This window comes from Monodelphis domestica, chromosome 3, assembly GCF_027887165.1.
Source record: "Monodelphis domestica isolate mMonDom1 chromosome 3, mMonDom1.pri, whole genome shotgun sequence".
Taxonomy (NCBI): Eukaryota; Metazoa; Chordata; class Mammalia; order Didelphimorphia; family Didelphidae; genus Monodelphis; species Monodelphis domestica.
Window position 1 is genome coordinate 52,192,609 of NC_077229.1, and position 20,212 is coordinate 52,212,820.

Consider the following 20,212-nt stretch of genomic DNA (forward strand, 5'->3'; position numbering starts at 1 on the left):
TGTTTCTTTTTTTGGTTCCCAAAACCATTTAGGAAGATGCAGGAAGGATTACCTCAAATGGTTTTGCAACCCTTGTTCTTCGGAATAGGATTAATAGTAAAGTTAGATCACTGTCTTTTCAAATGTCAGGGTACCTTTCTCCTTAGCCTTTCAAGGAAGCCCCCTTCTTCCCAAGGCTCTGCCAAATGAGGACTCTGTTAGGATTCCTTGAGCCTCTCTTCTCTATAATCACACGATTTCCTTCTTCCCTGCATTCTCCCCGCTTCCCTGTTTTCTTTCCTCCTTTCCCTATAGCCTCCTCAGTCTTCATCTTTTCTCCCCATCTCCTTCCCTCTTCTCCTCAGACCTTTTCCCCTTCTCAGTCTTCCGTCTTCACCCCCTCCCCCTCTCTGCGTTTTCCCTTCACTCAATATTATTCCCCCCTCCTCTCCCCTCCCCATCTCCCTCCTCCCTCCTGATACCTCCTCTAACTCGGCCTCCCTTCTTCTCAGAGCAGGCTCTGAGAGTCCGGGAGGAGAGGAAAGAAGAGGGGAGGGAACCGGAGAGGAGGGGGCAGTGACTGAATAGGAGTCAGAGGCGGAGGCGGAGGCGGAGGCGGAGGCAGAGGCGGGGCTGGGGGAGGCAGAGTCGGAGGCAGCCTCAGCTTAGGATGCGGTGAGAGAAAAGTTCTCAGAGCCTGAGCTGGAGCCAGAGCGAGGAGCGCAGGCAGAAGAAGAGGGAGAGGAGGAGGTGGAGAGAGCAGGCAAAGCCGCCGGCCGCGGGCATCAGCGAGCAGCGGGCAGTGGCAGTGGCAGCAGCGGACAGCGACAGAGAAGGTGGTAAGGGCGCTCGGGCAGCTCCTGGCGTCTAGTTCCAGAGACAGACTGCGCTCAGTGCGTCCTGCTCCGGGCGTCCGGCGGGCCATGGCGCGGGGCCCCGCAGACTACTGAGAGTGGCTGTCTGGAGCCCCCCGCAGGGGCGCGCAGCAGCGATGCAGCGCCCGGACGGGGCTGCGGGCTGGGGCAGCGCCCGTAGGAGAGAAGCTGCGGCAGCAGCGAGAAGCTTGTGAGCCCTAGATAACCGGAACCCCCACGGGATCGAAACCGGAGCCGAAGCCGGAGCCGAGGGCCACAGCCTGCGTCTTCACCATGGGCACCGAGGGGGCGGCCCCTGGTCCTGGCGGCCAGCTGTGCGGGGCGCTCAGCCTGGTACTCGGAGCGCTGCTTTACAAAGGTAAGCCGGACACCTGTGCCTCCGGGCCCCTTTCCTGGGGACCCCAGAGCCACAATCCAGAGGGCTGACCTGGAGGAATGAGATGCTGGGCAACAGCTGGGGAGGGTGTGGAGAGCATGGGAGGGAAGGAAAGAGGAGGGGGAAAGTTTCTCCTCTTCAAGTCCCGGAGTTTGATGGAAAGATAGGTGAGCTGTCCAAAGCCTCAGCCCTAGCTTCTCTGAACCCCACCACTGCCAGTTCGATCCGAGGGGCCACAGCGGACACTTTTGGACAGGTGATCTCCAAGCATCTTTTTCATGGCCTTAAGAGGCCATGGAACCCCACTCGCAGATGTCGAGGTTTGGAGGCACACGGGGAAGATAAGGTTTGGAAGGAAAAGTTAGACAACCCCCTTTCCCTCCCCCCCCCCAGCCCATATAAGCTTTCCGAAAAACACAGACACCCCCCCCCCCTTGGGGGTTTCTTCAGGCCCTGGTTGGCATCTCTCCCCCTGGGGCTGTCCGAATGACGTAAGGGGGATTTACTCGGAAAAAAGACTGTCCATTGTTGAGCGGACTACTCTCCTGTTAAGTCTTCTTTGCCAGCATGCAAGCTTCTGTGCCCCCCTGCATCCCTGAGAGACAGCATGCCTCACTCTGATCTCCTCTAGAAGCCAAGCCAGGCAAACTGATTTGGGGGGGAGGGGGAAGGGAAGGAGAGAGGCGGAAAGGGGAGAAATGAGGTGACCCCAGCAGAAGGAGGAAAAAGAACTGCTCATCCTGATCCCACGTGGGTAGAGAACATATTCTTGATTGAAAAGTTGGGAGGTGCTGACCTGAAAGAGAACCCAGTGGGATAACGCCCCACAGGGCACTCTAGGGGCAGGGGATGAAAAACTAGGTACATTAAGGATGGGGTGGGGTCTGAATGAGCAATAAAGGAGTTGGCATGAAATAAAAACACTGGAAATTGATGGAGGGGTCTCTGGGGTGGAACTATGGACTCTATTGTTCCCAAGAGTTGCTTTTAGAAGAATTACAGGACAGAGGAAGATCAAGATGAGAGAGAAAGGATGCTGGGCTCTTACAGAGCTGGGTGCTGTTGATATCGAGGAGGATTAGAGAGAGAGAGAAAAGACGCTGGAAACAACCGGGCATTGTCAAGAGCAGGGCTCATCATTGGCCAGGGTGTGCTGGAGAGAAGACGGCATCAGTGCCAAGGACAGCCAAGACCAGCAGCAGCTGTCGGGAGCCTCAGAGGGAGGGTCATTGAAAATAAAAGGGTGAAATATTAGTTTCCTGTCCAATGCAGCATTTGTGAGCCTAGGGCTTTGCATTTCCATTCTGGGTACATGAAAAAGGGAACCAGTTAAACTTAGCAGCCAAGGTGTTTTACAAACCTATTTTACTCTCTCCCTGGGAGATGTCTTTTCTGCTCTAGCTCCTAAGGACTCGGCATAGTCAGTCCTTCAGAGCAGAAGTCTGACTAGATGAAAATCACTTACTATCTCCTGCCTTTTTCCCCCTTGAAGCTTTTTTAACTTTAAGCAGGAAGTGCATTGGGAGTGACATGTTGCCAATTGATGTTAAAAAGTTGCATTTGCTTTTCAAAAGTCCTTATTCACAGCAGTGAAATTCCAGGAAAATCCACATTTGGTGGGGCTGTAGGCTCAGGCATACTGTAGTGCTGGTAGATTTTTTACCTTATCTTAAGTGGAGAGAAAATCCTTTCTGGTTAGAATACTGTTAACTTCAACACTTTGTATTTTTATAGAAGAACCAGTCATTCAGAGTACTAGGAAAATGGTTTTTACCCTGAGGGGGGAAAAATCTTTCCTCCCTCTTTGGGTTTTTTTTTTTTTAGGAAGAAGAGGCTTGAACTTGCAATTAGGATGCTTGGATTCTGGTCCTTAAACTAACAGCTCTGTGACCCTTAATAATTCATTTGTTTTTCCTGACCCTCAGTATCCTCTTTTAAATCAGTCCCTTCTCTACCTGCTCTACAGGTCCATTGGGAAGATAAAATAAGAGAGGAGAGCGAGAGGGCAAGGCACTGCCTAGGTTAGGATGCCAGGGAAATAGAAGGTGACATTGTTTTTGTAATTTAAATAATGGGTCAACATGACATCTGCTTTATGCTCTATGCTCACTACTCTGTTGCAGGTACCAAATGAGAGAATGAATCAAAAAGGGGGCTTTGCAATGTCTAAAGAACCTTTATATATATATGAGATGGTGGAATCATTCATTTGATTTTATTCTATAGAATCCTGACTTGTTAGAATGTTCTTGTTCTGATCATTCTTGTAGAGTAAGAGAGAATCTATTTGACTTTTGCCATCGGCTCAGGAGAATGGATAGGCAACTTCAGAGGGCAGCAGAATGTTGCTGAAGCTGGGTCAATTGGATAGCCGTGCCTTAAGTGAAGTGTGTTTTTCACCCTGTTTTCTAGTCTATGTCTAACCCTTTTATAATGCTATTAAAAGAGTTTCTTTCCCTCCTCTTTTTTTAGAGTGAGGGGAAAGGAAAGAGAAGTTAACCTCCTTTGGGTAGGGGGGAAGGTGGAAAATCACCATTTCCTATCCTCTTCTAAGGTACCCTGTGGAAAGGGAAAGTTTTTAGACCTTCACCCTGATTTGTCTGCCATTAAAAGACCAGTTCTTTCCTTCCAAGAATGAAGTGCATATCTCTGGAATCCTTGAAACCGCTGTATCAATTTTTAATACCAATTGTGTGTTTATTTTTGACTGCGGATCTGGAGACTTTGCTGAACGTCACTGCTTGAAATAGACTTAATTGTTATAAAGAGGATCCAGAAATAGGAAGGACATTTCAAGTAGTGGATCTTTTTTGAACTTTATGATGTGGGAGTAAGTAGGGGAGACCTGGCCACTCTGAGTCAGGAGTTACTAGTTTGTGTCCTTTGATCTGAATTGGGTGGGGGGAGGATGTATTTCAGATGTATTCTGAGTCAGGAAAGTTTAGATCAGAGGTCACAGAATCATAAAATCACAGATTTAGGGCTGCAAGTAGACTTAAAGGTTACCTAGTTTGATTCTCTCCATTTTACAAATGAGTAAACTAAGCTCCCCCCCCCCAAATAAAGTGGCTTGCTCTGGGTCATACAGATAGAACTAGGATCTGAAACCAGATCATAGATATAGAACCTGAATGAGATTGTAGAGGCCACCAAGGCCAATTCTGCCATTTTTTCCAGATGAGGAAACAAATGCCAAAAATAAAAATATAGGGATTTGTCCAAGGCCACCCAGGAAACCAAGATTCACATCTAGACCCTCTTGGTCCCAAATCCAGCATTCTTTCCACTGTGCCTTTATGTCGAGTGTTGGAACAGTCATGACCACTGCTGAGCACATCCCTAAAGCCTCTGGGAAAGTCAGAAGAGAGCAGTGGGGTGTTAAGCAGGGAGCAGAAGATCAGGGCACTAGGCAGGTGGGAGGAGACTTAGTAACACCCTCCTACTCTCCAAGACTTGATGCCAAAGAATGAGAATCCCTGCTGCCTGTGATAGAAAAATACCATTTTTTTTCCAAGGAATGATCCCATGCTGGGTTCCAGATTCCAGAGCAATCTTTGAAATCCTCAAGCTTCTCAGTTATTCAGAGGTGTGCTACCCAGCCAGTCAATTATCCAGACCCCTGGCTCCACTACACACTCTGGGGTATCTCACTGCTCATTGGCAGCTCCATGGAGTGCAGTCAGAGTCCTAGAAAGGAAACACTCACATGAATTGATTTTGTTCTTAGCAGTTCTGGGCAAAGGAGATTAAAATTCTTGTTTAAGCCAAGGATTTGGGATTATCTGTGGATTTCATTTATCTGTGCTCTTTCTCCATCCCCCATGACACTAACAATTGAAAGTTGACTTTAAAAGACATTTTCTTTCATGGTATAGGCAAACCTCACTAATGTGAACTGATTAGGAGGGAAGCCAGTAGCTAGTAGCTAGTTAGACTTAATGGGTTATATGACTTATAAGATATTTTTTATGCACTGTAGTTTTATTACTCTCCAGCACATACTGTACAGATAAGGCAAAACCAGAGAAATTAGCTATCAAAGTATTGCTAAGCAGGGATTCTTTGGACATGCATTACTGGCTAATAGGAATGGGCTTCAATGGCTCGCAGAAAGCTGTTTTTAGTTGTATAAATATCATTGAGTGATTTTAAGGTGTGTGAATACAGTTTCATTCCACTAAGTAGGCTATAATTCCCTCTACCTTCCACAGTCCTGTGTAGGATTTTGTTCCTACTATTCAGTTGTTCAGAACAATTTTTCATTTGATTTCAAGAGGCAGCTAGGTGGCAAAGTGGTCAGAGCACTGGACCTAGAATTGGAATGACCTCAGTTTAAATTTGCCTGCAGACACTTAGCAGCTATGTGATCCTGAGCAAGTCACTTTGCCTCTGCCTGCCTCAGTTTCCTCAACTGCAAAATGGAGAGAACAATAGCACCTATTCTCCCAGGTTGTTGTGAGGATAAATGAGATATTTGTAAAATGCTTTGCTAATCTTGAAATGCTTTATAAATGATACTTATGTACTTATTATAATTATTATTCATGCATCCATTTGCAGGATAGAGAGGTAAATGATGGATGATAGAAACATATATATGTCCAAAGATACAAAAATGGATACATAGAAGGAAGGCAGGAAGGAAGGAAAGAAAGGAGGGACAGAAAGAGGGAAAGAAGGAAGAGAGAGAGAGAAGGAAGAAGAAAGGAAGGAAAGAGCATCTAGAAAGAGTGAGGAAAAAATGAATCTCTCTTCTTTGCAAGAAGGAGGGAACTATGGGTATGGAATATTGGATATACTGTTGGTTAATCATAAGATCATATAATTTTAAAAGTACTATAAAGGACTTTAGGACCCATTTAGTCCAACTCTTCCCCTCCCCTGTGCCCAATTTATAGATTAAATGACTGTCTGTCATCAGATAGGCAGTAAAAGAATTAGTTAGATTTGCTGAAACATCTTTTTTTCCTCTCATTCTTTTTTATTGTTTGTTACAAAAGATGGCTCTCAGAGATGGGTGAGGGCATTTTAAGAAATGAAAGTGATATAAAAGCAAGCACTATCAAAGAAGATTTAAATCAAAACCATTTTAATAGATAATGCAAAGGTCAGATGAAACACAAATTCCTGATCACAATTCTCCAGATCAATGATATCCCCCACCCCCCTGCTCAGTTTTTAAGATTGCTCATTTCTGCCTATAACCACATGGATGTCTGTGCTTTATCAGTAATAAATGAACTCTCAAGTGCACATTTAGAGGGCTGGGGGAAGGGAGAGGGGTAAAGAAAGGGGAGGGGAGGGCAGGGCTTGGGCAGCCCTTCTCTGTCCCCTCTTCCCTTTCCATGAAAGGAAGATCATACTTGTTGCAGCTGACTGGGGATTTCAGAGAACACAGAGACTTCACCCAGAAGTTCATGACTTATCTATAGAAAATGGTGTGACTTAACCTCCTCCCCCACCATAGTTGTCGTGCCAAGGCATCCTAAGCCCTCCAGAGAGACAGCCAATAAGGCATGAGAGGCCATGGAGAAGAGAAGTTACACAACAAAACTGAGCAATGGCCAGAATAGAAATGAATCGCACCCCCAGGGGAAGGTCCACTTTAAGTCTTAGTTAAAGAAATGAGCAAATGTTATGAAGAAGCTTAGCAAATGAGAAATGTTGGTTAGTCCTTAGCCCTCCTTGGGGCGCTAAACCCAGGAATTGATATCCTATGCCTTAAAAAAGAGTTGAATCTTAATTCCCCTTTGCCCAGTTTCACAATGCTCTTAGTCTCGCCTTTAACTCCCCCTGTCTCTCATTGGGTCCTTAGAAGCCTGAGAGTCTTAAAAAGCCGTTATCCTATCCCTCCTTGGTGAAAATGTTGCCCAAGCTTACATATTTAGTGCTTTTAATCTTTCATCCTGAATCAGTCCCTCTGGCCCTTAATTATAATGTTTGCTTTTCTCAATGTTTCCTTGTGCTCTCTCTGTGGACTGGAGGAGATGTATAAACAGGAATATAACACTAACCAATGCTGTGCTTCGTGGTTGGTTAATGTAATTCTCTGGGATGCATTTTGTAGCAATACAGGATTCTTGTATTCTCCAGATAAATTCAGTGATTAATCATGGTGGGAGGGGGAGAGATAAAGAGGTGAGGGTTGAGCAGAAAGGGAGAAGAGGGGGGGAAAGAACAGGAAGAAGATGAGGAGAAAGAAGGAAGCAGAGGAGAATGGAGGGAGGGAGATGAAGGAGGAGGAAGGAAGAGAAAGAAAGAGAAGGAGGAGGGGAGGGAGACAGAAGAAGGAGGAGAAGGAGTGAGGCAGGAAAGGAGGGAGGGAGAGGAAGAAGGAGGAGGAGGGAGAGGAAAGAGAAAAAAGGAAGGGGAGTGAGAAAGAGAAGGTGAAAGGAGAAGGAAGAGGAAGAGTATGGGGAAGGAGAAAGGGACAGGAGAGAGGAGATAAGAGGGAACAAGGAAAGAGATGGGAGGGAAGAAGAGAGAAAAGGAGAGGGGAGAGACAAAGGGAGAGAGGATGAGGATGAGATGACAGACGGGAAGACAGGGGAGAGAGAGAGAGAGAGAGAGAGAGAGAGAGAAAGAGAGAGAGAGAGAGAGAGAGAGAGAGAGAGAGAGAGAGAGAGAGAGAGAGAGAGAGAGAGAGAGAGAGAGAGAGAGAGAGAGATTGTATTGACATTGAGGTTCATTCTTATTTTGGCTTTAGGTCTAAATTTTTAAAAATTCACTATTAAGGTTGCAATACTGAAAATAGGTAGTTTTTGTCCTCAGTTGAATCACAGACATTGCTTAGGAAGCTTCAAAATCTTTGTTCTCATCTTTCTTTTGTCTGGTGAAAAGAATAAGCGACAAGATGATATTGAAAATGACCTGAATTTGTAGTCAGAGACCCAGAGTTCAAATCAGAGTTTTGTTTCTGTATGACCTTGAGAAAGTGACCAAACCATACTGGGTCTTGGTTTTGTCTTTTGCAAAATGAAGAAGTTGGGCTCCATGATCTGTAAGGTGCCTTTCAGGTTTAAAAATCTAGGATTTTCCCCCACTTAAGTTTATTGCCAAGTCTCCATATATGAATGGCCCAAATATCTCTGAAAAATTGGGAGCTAGTTTCTGCTCCACTGGCCCGTGTGATGTAGTAAGAACATGCCCATTATTCCTCCAGTTGGGTGGGGGCATAGAGAGAGGATGCTTTCTGGCTTATGTGATAAGACCCGTGGAGGACCTGTGGGCAGATTCATCCATCTCCAAGTGCAGAAGGTGATGCTGTTACATTTTTTCCTGGATTGCAAAGCTGGAAAATGTGTCCTTTTTGTATGGGGATCCTCAAGGGGTTTTTTACTCTTCTCTGAACTTGGAGCCCTCTCCATCATTCAGACTTTATGTCCCCCCAAACACCCATCTCTACTCAGCTCTGCCTGACAGTTACTATATAAATTTGACCAGTTAATTTATTAATTGGCAAGTCATGCCCTGTCCTTGTAGAGGAACCAGATGTGCCAGAGTCTTATTATGAGCAACGGGCTTCCTTCTAACAGTTACTGCATCTCACAGGAGGAACAATGAGAGAATGCAATGGGTAGGGAGATTACTACCTCACCCACCATCCTCACCCTTCTGTCTTCTTGATGTGTCAGCTTCAAGGTTTTCTGTCTAGGTATTCATTAATTTTTCTTCTCTTTCCCTAGCCTGATTATTTTACATTTGGAGTATTACATTCATTGTAGAATAATAATAATAGTAGTAGTAGTAAGTAATAGTAATAATGACATTATATAGCAGACTTTGGACCAAGCTCAATAATTATTATCTCATCTGATCCTTATGACAACCCTGAGAGGTAGGTTCTTTTATTACCCCAAATTTAGAGATAAGAACATTGAGGCAAAGAGACTAGTTAAGCTACTTGCCTATGGTCACACAGCTAATAAGTACCTGAGGTCATATTTGAACTCAGGTCAGGACCTCATGCCTGGCTTTATCCATCATGCCCCCTTACAATCTGGACAGTGTACACAGGTGGTCAACCAGCATTTGGAAAAGTCATGAGTCTGTGCCACATGAGATTCAGTTTAAAGAACTGGAGAGGTTTGGATTGGAGATGAGAAAACTGGAGAGAGGTTGAGGCAGAGAAGACATGTTGGCAATCGTCAACCATTTGAAGGGCTGGCTGTCAAGTAGGAGAAGGATTAGGCTTACCATAGTCTGTTTGGCTTCAGAAGGCAGAACTGGGAGTAACTGGTAGCAAAAGATCAAAGGATCACAGAACCAGGAACTGAGAAGAACCTCAGAAGTCATCTAGTATGATCTCTCTCATGTCACCAATTAGAAAAGGAAAGGACAGAGTAGTTAAGGGGCTTGACGGAGGTCACACAGGCACTTACTGTCAGAGATGGGATGCTATGAGCCTATGATTTTGAACCAGGGCTAAAGAGATCATTTGGTATAAGGGAGAGAGTTCTGCCTTTGGAATCAGGAAGAATTGCCATTGAATTCCTCCTCAGATGATAGTAGCTATAGGTTCTTCCACAGGTCACTTAACCTACCTCAACCTCATCTGCTAAATGGGGATAAGAATATCACCTACCTAACAAAGTTATGAGGATTGAATGAGATAATAAATGTAGAGTGCTTGACCATCCTTAAATTTCTTAATTTGCCCTCCTCTACTGATGTCAAGGGGGGGAAAAGACGGTTTTGGGGGTTCATTTTTTAATAGAATGAGATGCCTCCTGAGAGGTTGGGCATGTTCAACTTGGTGTCAGAGAGACTTGAGTTCAAATCCTTTCTCTGACACATAATAGTTATCTAAGTTTGTTCAACTGCAAAATGAAGGGCCAAGGGTTGGCCTCAGTGGCCTCTGAGGTACCTTCTAGATTCTCCATTCCTTTATTGGAAGCCTCTTAACAGAGGCTGGGCATTCACTTGTCTGTATTCTGAGAGTCAGGATTCTTTTCATACATGAATCAATCTCAGGGGCCTCTGAGATCCCTTCCAAGTCTGAAATCCTGTGATTCTGTAATTGATCAGCTCCTCTGGCATGTATTTATTGATCGTCGTCTACTGTTAGTGTTACCTTCTTAGTCCTAGAACATTATACTCTGTCCGAGCAGTGCAGAACTGACTTTATGGTATCTCATAGCTTGAGGTTCCAGTGACCTTTGAGCCCCAGTTGCATCAGGACCCGAGGGCTGCATTAAATGTTCTTCTCTTTGTAACATCCTTGATATTTATGAGGTAAGAAGACCTTGGGGGAACAACCAGCTTTGGAAAGAATTCTGCTCCAGCTCTATTAGTGTCTCCCCCATTCCTAAGTGGAAATATTCTCCCTTTGTCTATTTGTTTAAATCTTTTGGGTCACCACATGGCCCCAGGTCACCTTTTTCCTTCCCTTTCTTTCCTCTTTTCAACTGTAAGTAGTGAACTGACCCAGAAATGCATCTCTTCTCATTTTCTTGAAAATTCAAACCATATTCCTCTATTGTGCTTGTGTCCTATAAATAATATACTGTTTCCATCTTGAAGATCTCAGTCTTATGCCAGCTGTCAGTTAACAGACATTTTTCCATTTAGTGGAGCATGCTTTGGCTGGCACTACTTTGCCATTACACCCGGAACATGTCAATGGAATAAAGGCATCCATGTGGAGGTCAGTGGTTTGGGATGGTAGCTGCCTCTCTGTAACCTTCTTCCGCCCTCCCCTTCCCTCCTTCTGGTAGGAATGACTCTAATCTAAAGTTGACTTCCCCCATACCCAGTTGAGTTTGACCATAACTTTGTCACTTTAGCAAAAATGCTGGCAAAGTTCTGCCAATTCCTAGCTGTGACCTTAATTGAGTCACCTTTCCTCTCTGGGTCTCAGTTTCCCCATTTGTAAAATGAAGGGACTGGACTAGATCATCTTGACAGTATTAAATGTTTCATACTATAGTCTATTCTGTATCCTTCTGCACACTTCAGCAGAAATAACTTTATTGACTAGAGACTCATTCAGTCTTTAATAACAATGAGAACCAATCACTAATATTGATATAACATTTGGAAATGCATTTTACACAGCATGTCATACAAACCTTGTAACAATCTTCTGAGACATGTGCCATTTTATAGTCGAGGAAACTAAGGCAAACAAAGGTTAAGTGACTTGCCCAGACTTCACACAGCAGAATTAGAACTCAGATCTTCCCAAGTCTGTCTAGCACTTTGTCTATGGATCCACCTAGTTACTACCTAACACTGGTCCAGGAATATAAGTTCCTCTTTGGTAGGTAATAACTTTAGGATTTGTATCCCCACTGATTGGTCCAGCGGCTGGGACATAGTGGACAATAAATAAATGCTGGTGGATCAATTAATTGATTGATTGTCCCTTGCCTGAACTATTGCAGTAGCTTTCTAATTTGTCTCCCAGGGTCTAAGTGCTTCCCTTTCCCAAACATCTTTCACAGAACTGCCTAATTGATATTCCTACAACACAGATCTAACTAGATCATTCATTCCTTCCTTCTACGCATAAATCTTCAATGGCTCCCTATTGCTTTGGGGAAGAAATACAAAATCTGAAATCTGGCATTCAGAACTTTTTCATTATCTGGTTCCTATCTACCTATATCTAGCACGTCATATTTTCTTTTAAGCATTTTTTATCCCAGTCAGACTGGCCCTCCTGCTGTTCTCTCTACAGGACACTCCAGGTGATTGGCTCAATGGATAAAGACCTGGATGTGTAATCTAAGAAGCTCTAAGTTCAAATTCTGACAGATACTAATGGTTCAACCCTAGGCAGATCTTTATCTTCATCAGATTCCTTACCTGAAAATGAGGATGATTATAGTATCTTCCTCTCAGGGTTATTATGAGGATCAAATCAAATCATATATGTAAAGCACGTTGCCAAACATTGCAGTATAATATAAATGATATCTATTATAAATATTGACAGTTAGGTGGCAGTGTTTTGAGTGCTAGACCCAGAGTCAGTAATACCTGAGTTCAAATTTAGCCTCAGACAGGTAATAATTATGTGGCCCTGGACAAGTCATTTAACTTCTTAACTTCTTTCTGCCTCAGTTTGCTTATTTGAAAAATGAGGATAGTGATAACACCTGCCTCCTAGAGTTATTATGAAGATCAAATGCAATACTCTTTGTAAAGTGCCTTGCAAACCTTAAAGTACAGTACAAATATCTGTTATTATTATCAATGACTAGATGACAGTTTTAAGTGCTAGAACTGAAATCAGGAAGACTTGAGTTCAAATTTAATCTTGGATACTTAATAACTATGAGACCCTGGACAAATCACTTAACCTTTGTCTGCCTCAGTTTTCTCATCTGTAAAATAGAGGAAATGGTAGCATTTAACTTCGAGTGTCATTGTGAGATTCACATGAGATAAAGTGCTTGGCAAACCTTAAAATTCTTTATAAATGAGAGCTTGTTATCAGTATATTATATCATGTATTATATTGTATTGTTACGTTCTATTACATCGTATCATTTGACATTATCATTGTTGTTCAGTCATTTCAGTCATGTCCAACTTTTTGTGACCCCCTTTTGGGGATTTTCTTGGCAAAGATATGGAAGTGGTTTGCCATTTCTTTCTCCAGCTCATTTGACAGATGAAGACACTGAGGCAAACAGGGGGAAGTGACTTGGCCAGGTTCAGTCAGCTAGTATCTAAGGCTGGATTTGAACTCATTTAGATGGCATTACATGATACGGTACGATATGACATGATGTGATATGATTTGATATATGATATATATTTTGATATAGTTGAAAGAGAATTAATCTTGGAGTCATGGGACATGAATTCAAATACTGTCTCTGCCACTTGCTACCTGTGTGACTTCAAGTATGCAACTCACCCAACATGGCACCCATTTTCCTCACCTATAAAAGAAGAGAATTGGATCAGATAACTCCTCTGGTCTGTCCTTTCTCTGGGTGGTTGGTGCTGTGAATTCTAGACTTTGTATTTACCTATTTCTGCATATGTCCCACTCACCCTTTCCCCCAGGAGAGGGGGAGTTCCTTGAGGGCAGGGGCTGTTTGCTGTTGCTTTTGCGTCTTAGCCCCTAGCTTGATGGTACCTTGGACAGGGGAGGAGTTAAAAAATTAATGCTGGTTAAACTGAGCTGAAGCCATTCCTGTCTCTTGGACAGTTGTGTGTGTGTGTGTGTGTGTGTGTGTGTGTGTGTGTGGTTTTTTTCCTACAAAATGCCTTAATCTCTTATTCCTGAAGCACAAGGATAGCAGAATGATTGACACTGTCTGTTTCATATCGAGCCACTGCCAGAAACAAGCCCAATTCTACAGCTCCTGCTTGAGCTTTCTTCTGAAAGCCCCAGAGAAGACTGAGCCTTCTATAGCCCTTAGTAGAATATGGAGGGGGCAGGTGAGAAGTTCTCTGAATTTAAACAGGTCTACAAAATGCCCTCTTTTCAGAAACTGTGATTATGTTCCATTCACCAATGCAGATGTAACCTCCATATAATTCACATTCTTCATGAGACTTTTGGAGTTTGCACAGGTTATATGACTTGCTCCCAGTCAAGCAAGTAAGTCCTCCAATGGGAGAATTTGAACTCATGCTTCCTTGGCTTCAAGTCTAATTAATGCCCTGTCTATTGTGCTGTGTTGCCTCTGTAGTTGATGTATAGATATATTTGTGCACATATGGTGGGGCTCAGTTTTAAGCCTTAATAACTTAATTATAATTTATATAAATATAAATTATCAAGTTATATATAATTATATATAAATTATATAATTTAAAATGGTAGTAAACTTTCAAGATACCATGTCTATAAAAAAACATCATTATATAGGAGTATTATGGTTTGGTCATTTTATCAGTTGTGTCCAGCTCTTGGTTACCCCATTCAGGATTTTCTTGGCAATGATACTGGAGTGATTTGCCATTTCCTTCTCCAGGTTATGTTACAGATGAGGAAACTGAGGCCAACAGGGTGAAGTGACTTGCCCAGGGTCACACAGTTAGTGAGTGTCTAAGGCCAGATCTGAACACCAGAAGATGAGTCTTCCTGATTCCAAGCCCAGCACTCTGACCACTGTACCACCTAGTTGCCCCTATATAGGCACATGCCACATAGATAAGAAATGCCTGTGAACGATGGAAATTTAATTCATTTATTGACTTGCATGGTGATGGGGCATAATCTTAAGCCTTAATATAATTATTGAGTCTTAATAGCTTAAAATGGCACTAAGACTTTTCTGACATTGTGCATATAAGTAATATGTTTCTCTAGACGTAAACCGCATACAGAAATAGAGTCTTTGAATAATGGAAATTCAGCTTATTTGTGGACTTTTCTATATTTGTCATTTGTTGCTTAAGCTGAGTTCTAAATTCTTTTCCCAAGACTGCTGGTCAAGTCAAGCAATCCATCAATAAGCATTAATTAGCTTCTTACTCTGTTCTTAGGCAGTTGGGTCTGGAGTCAGGAAGACCTGAGTTCAAATCCAGTCTCAGACACTTCCTAGTTGTGTGACCCTAGGCAAGCCAATTAACTTCTGATTATCTGACAAAAGGATGCACTGGCTCATGTATTTTTGCCAAGAAAACCCCTGGTGTATGGGGTCATGAAGAGTCTGGCACGACTGAATAACTGAACAAAAATGATACAGTACTGTAGGCACTACACTGGGAGTGTGGGAAAAAAGGCAAACAGAGAAACAGTCCCTGCCCTCAAGGAGCTTACTATTGGGAGAAACAACCTGTAAGCATAAAAGTGAATTCAGAGTAATTTCATTGGGGAGGGAGAAAGATTTCATGTAGAAAGAAGTAATTGACTTAAACTTCAAAGAAAACTATGGAAGGGAGTTCCTTCCAAGCCTAGGGACTAGCCAGTGCAAAGCTGTAGAGACAAGAAATGAACCATCTCATATAAAGAAGGCTAGCTGGCTTAGACCACAAATTGTCTCAAGGTGTGTCCTATTTCTATGACTTAGTAATAGAATCATTTTCATCTACTTGTCTTTGGTGTTTCAAAGGCAGGGAAATGACTCAGTGACTAGAGTTCTAGACGTGGAGTCAAAAAACCTTGTTCATATTTGGCCTCAAACATTCTCTGGCTGTGTGACCCTGAATAAGTCACTTTGCTTCTGTCTGTATCTATAAAATAGGGATAATAATAGTACCTATTTATTTTTTAATTTTAATTTTATTAGCATGCAAAACACACTTTCATATTGTTCATCGTTTTAAGATACAACCAAATATAACTACAAAATAAATATACATATTTATATACACAAATATAAATACAAAAAAATACAAAATCAAAACCCCCAAATAAAACCATAAATACACTGATGGGAAAGATAATATGCTTTGATCTGCATCTACCTGACTCCACCAGTTCTTTCTCTGGAGGTGAATAGCATTCCCCAGCATAAGACTTCCAGCATTGTCCCAGATCATTTGATTGCTGATAATAGTGAAATCTATCACATTTGATTATTGTTCCACTATATTGCTGTTACTGTGTACAATGTTCTCCTGGTTCTACTTATTTTGCTCTCATGCACCTATTTTGACAGTTGTTCTGAGGATATTAATTGTAAAGTACTTAGCTCAGTGCCTGGTTTTTAATAAATATTTGTTCCCTCCCTCCCTTCCTTCCTCCCTTCCTTTCTTCCTTCCTTCCTTCCTTCCTTCCTTCCTTCCTTCCTTCCTTCCTTCCTTCCTTCCTTCCTTCCTTCCTTCCTTCCTTCCTTCCTTCCTTCCTTCCTTCCTTCCTTCCTTCCTTCCTCCCTCCCTCTCTTCCTTCCTTCCTTCCTTCCTTCCTTCCTTCCTTCCTTCCTTCCTTCCTTCCTTCCTTCCTTCTTTCCTTCCTTCCTCCCTTCTTTCCTCCCTTCCTTCCTCCCTCCCTCCCTCCCTTCTTTCCTCCTTTCCTTTCTCCCTTCCTTCCTCCCTCCCTCCATCCCTTCCTTCCTTCCTTCCTTCCTTCCTTCCTTCCTTCCTTTATTTGTATGTTATCTTCTGTAGATCTTTATAACAAGGAGGTCCTTCAAAAGATGAAATGTATGAAAAGGAGTAATATTTAATAAGCCTGGACAGGGAGGCTCGAGTCAGATAGGAAGGGATGACAAAGCCAAACAGAAGAGCTTATATTTTAGCTTAAAGGCATTGGGAGCCGCTGGAGACTTTTGAGTAGAGGAATAGCATTCTCAGATAGCTCTGTGCTCTAGGAATATCAGTTTGGCAGTTATGTGGAGGATGTTTCGAAAAGGACAGGCTTGAATCTGGGAGAACAGTTAGAAGGTGATTGAAATAGTCAAGGCAAGAAGTTATGAAGGCCTGAACAAGGGTGCTGGCTATGCCGACGAAGAGGAGGGAATGAAGGAGAGAAATACGATGATGATGTGGCATGGACTCCCTTGTAAATTCAGGGGCTGGAAGGGACCTTGGAGGTCATCAAATCCAACCCCTTTATGGTACTGATGTAAGAAATGAGCCCCAGGAGTAAAATGGTTTGCATAAACTCAATCCATTAGCCCAGAAAACATGGACTATTTGGAGCCATTCTGTGTATGTCCAGCACTTAGCAGACTGCTACTAACTCTTAAGTGCTGTTAAGGTGTTTACTAAATGCTTGCTGACTTGACAAAGACCCAAAGTGTTGGTGCCATGAACTCTGGTCCTGCAACTCCCCAAAGCTGTCCATCGTTTCATGCTTCTTCTAACTAATCTGATTGATTGACTATTGGGTAAAGGGATGGGAGGGAGCACAGTGGGTGAGAATGTAGAGTTGAACATCACTCCTACATTGCTAAATTGGGTGACTAGAAAGTCAGTGATGCCCTCGACATAAATGGAAGAGTTACAAAGAGAGGTGTCCTGGGAGGCATAAATAACAAATCTTGTTTTGAACAAGCAGAGTGCGAGGTGATAAGGGCCAGTAGGCAGTGGGTAAGGAAGGCCACTCAAAATAGAGAATGATAAGGTTGAGGCCTTTATCTCTTTAAGCCTCATTTTATTCTCTTCTCAAATGAAAATGAAGCATCTTGTACAAGGAGGACAAGCATTAATTGATTGTTAAATTATCATTTTGAGCATTTGCATCTCCAAAATCAGCAAAGGTCCCGAAACAGGGTTTAGCACAGTGCTTGGCACATAGTAGGCACTTAATCAATGTGACTAATTGTTTTGTTGATTGTCTAGCCTCAAGATGAAGAAAATGTTCCTGTAATTTTAGCTCAAAAGTGTGTTGTGGGTATGTTGAGGTTTTTTAATTTGTAAATCTGGTTGTTAAACATTTCCCATCATACTCCTGGTTACATTATAACCTCCTGAGCAGCAAGCAGAGCAAAGACTCAAAGTTGGGGCTTCTGACTCCAGACCCAATACAACTCTCATTAGAATACTCAAATATTTGGTCCTTCCAGAGGCAGTGGGAGGTGATATTTTAGGTCATCTTCTAAGTAATGTTGCAAACTAGAACATCTCTGCCTTGGAATGTGAAAGAAATGTGTGGGGACTTGAGAGTGGTGAGAACAATGAATTTGGAGGCAGAAATCTGGATTTGGATGACAGAATCAGGAACCAAAAGCATCTTGGACTATTGGGCCCATTCCATTGAACTGAATTAGCATCTGAGTTGAGTAGTGGATAGAGTACCAGGCCTGAAGCCAGAGAGATTTGGGTTCAAATTGGGCTTCAGACACACTAGCCATGAGACTCTGGGCAAGTCACTTAACCCAGTTGGCCTCAGTTTCCTAATCTGTATACTGTCGGATAAGGAAATGGCAAAATAGTCTAGTATCTTTGCCACAAAAAACCCCAAATGGGATCAGGAAGAAACAGATACAACTGAAACAATGGAACAAATGATAAATGTCAAATTTAATATGTGGGCTCAAAAAACCCCAACTTTGCAAATATAAGATGAGGGATGCTTGGCTAAGGAGGTAGTTCATTTGAAAAAGGTTCTAGGAATTTTACTGGATTTCAACCTCAATATGTGTCAAAGGTGGTAATTGACAGCCAAAAAAGCTGAGAAAATCTTAGGCAGTATTAAGAAAGGTCATGACTAGAGGGATGGCCACCATACCCATGGTCCTGGTCAGACCACATCTGGAGTCTTCAGTCATCTAATTGATGATGAGAGTCATGTCAGACCAACCAAATTATAGAATTTTAGACCTTCATCACTTTAGCCCATCTACTCTGACCACCTTCATTTTCTGGCAAAACAAAATGAGGCTTTCAGAGGCTACCACATTAGAAAGGACAGTAATCAGCTGGAGAACATTCATTAGAAGGCAACCAGTTTGGGGAAAGTGGTGAACCCATGCAACCTGGTGACTAGTTGAAAGAACTAAAGATGTTTACCTTGGAGAAGAAATGTCTGAGGAGGAGATGTGATAACAGTCTTCAAAGGATTGTCATTTAGATGATGAGTTTAATGCATTCCCCTCAGTCCCAGAGCACAGAATTAGGAACTACTGTTAGAAGACACAAATAAACAAATTAAGGCTTCGTGTCAAGAAAACAAACAAACAAGAACAACAGAAAGCTTTCTACCAATGAGAGTCATCACAAAATGAAATGAGCTGCCTTAGGAAGTAGTGGGCTCCTCATTCCTGGAGGTCTTGAAGCAAAGACTGGCCATTTGTCAAACTGGACAAGACCACTTCTCAGGTATATTATATTGTGCAATTTCATTCAGCTAAAAGTAGGATTAAGTGGTCACTGAGGTCCATTGTAACTTGGACATTCTGCAACCCAAGTTAAGATTCTATTTCAACCATTTTGCTACTTGTATGACTTTGAGGAAGTCACTTTCATATTTTCTTTTTATTTACGTGACTGTCACTTTTTAAATTATATTTTCCCCAATTACATGTAGATACAATTTCTGACATTTTATAGTCCATGTTCTCTCCTTCCTTCCCTTCTTCCCTCCCCAAGATGGAAAGGTAACATGATGTCAGTTATACATGTGCTATCATGGAATAAATATCTCTCTGTTCATCGTATTGTACTATTACTATTCCATGTGATATTGTAATATCCATTGCAATACGATGAACATGTGTTCATCGTATTGCTTATACCAGAAAATTAAACTCATAATGGAACTAAAGTGAAGAATGGCATACTCCAATCTGTTGGTATATTGCTTCAGTCAGACTCCATAGGTTCCTTCTATGGCATTGGAGAGCTTTTTATGTCGTGAGTCCTTTGAAGATGACTTGGATCTTTACATTGCTATTAAGAGTTAAGTCATTCACGGTTGGGCATAGTACATAATTGCTGTCAATGTGTACATTATTCTCCTGGTTCTGTTGAATTCCGTTATTTGTCAATAGAGTGAGTTGGATTTCTGTGGTCCCTTCCCACTCTCACCATATAATCATGAGAAGTCTACCTGCTTGTATGGTGTGTAGAGGGAATTTCATCCCCTCCTCCTCCTGGATTGCTGACCCATTTCATCCCATTTTTCACATGCCAGCACTGTGTCCATGAATGTAAATAAAAGGGTATGGGTGGCAACCACGAAGGGACTACTTCCCTGAGCAGGCAGGTGAAAGGGACAGAGGGACCCTGCAGGATGAGCTACAAGTGGTCAGACTTAGAGCAAGAAAGAGACTTTAAATCTATGCTTGTCAACCTTTTCTTTTTCAAGTGAATATTAATAAACTTTATGGAAAATTAGAACTTGAAGATATTAATTTTAATCTAACAATGGGAACTATCCTTTGTTGTTGTTCAGTCATTATTCAATCATTTCCAATTCATCCTGATACCATTTGGAGTTACTGTGGCAAAGATATTGGAATGGTTCACCATTTCTTTCTTCAGCTTATTTTATAGATGAGGAAACTGAGGCAAGCAGGGTTAAATGATTTTCCCATGATCTCTCATCTAGAAAGTATCTGAGGCTAGAATTGAATTTGGGAAGAGTATTTCTGACTCCAGACCCTGCATTCTATCCACTGTGCCACCT

General features: G+C 42.4%; 1 protein-coding gene across 1 annotated transcript in view; it reads left to right on the forward strand.

Annotated features, from left to right (window-relative positions):
* The first annotated feature begins 578 nt into the window (after positions 1 to 578).
* The window catches only part of TMEM132C (transmembrane protein 132C), a 559,319-nt gene continuing 539,685 nt past the window's right edge, over positions 579 to 20,212 (forward strand). The window contains exon 1 of the mRNA XM_056821908.1: positions 579 to 1,212. Coding sequence (XP_056677886.1) covers positions 1,128 to 1,212 — 85 coding nt within the window. The 5' untranslated portion in view covers positions 579 to 1,127. The remainder of the gene's footprint in view (positions 1,213 to 20,212) is intronic.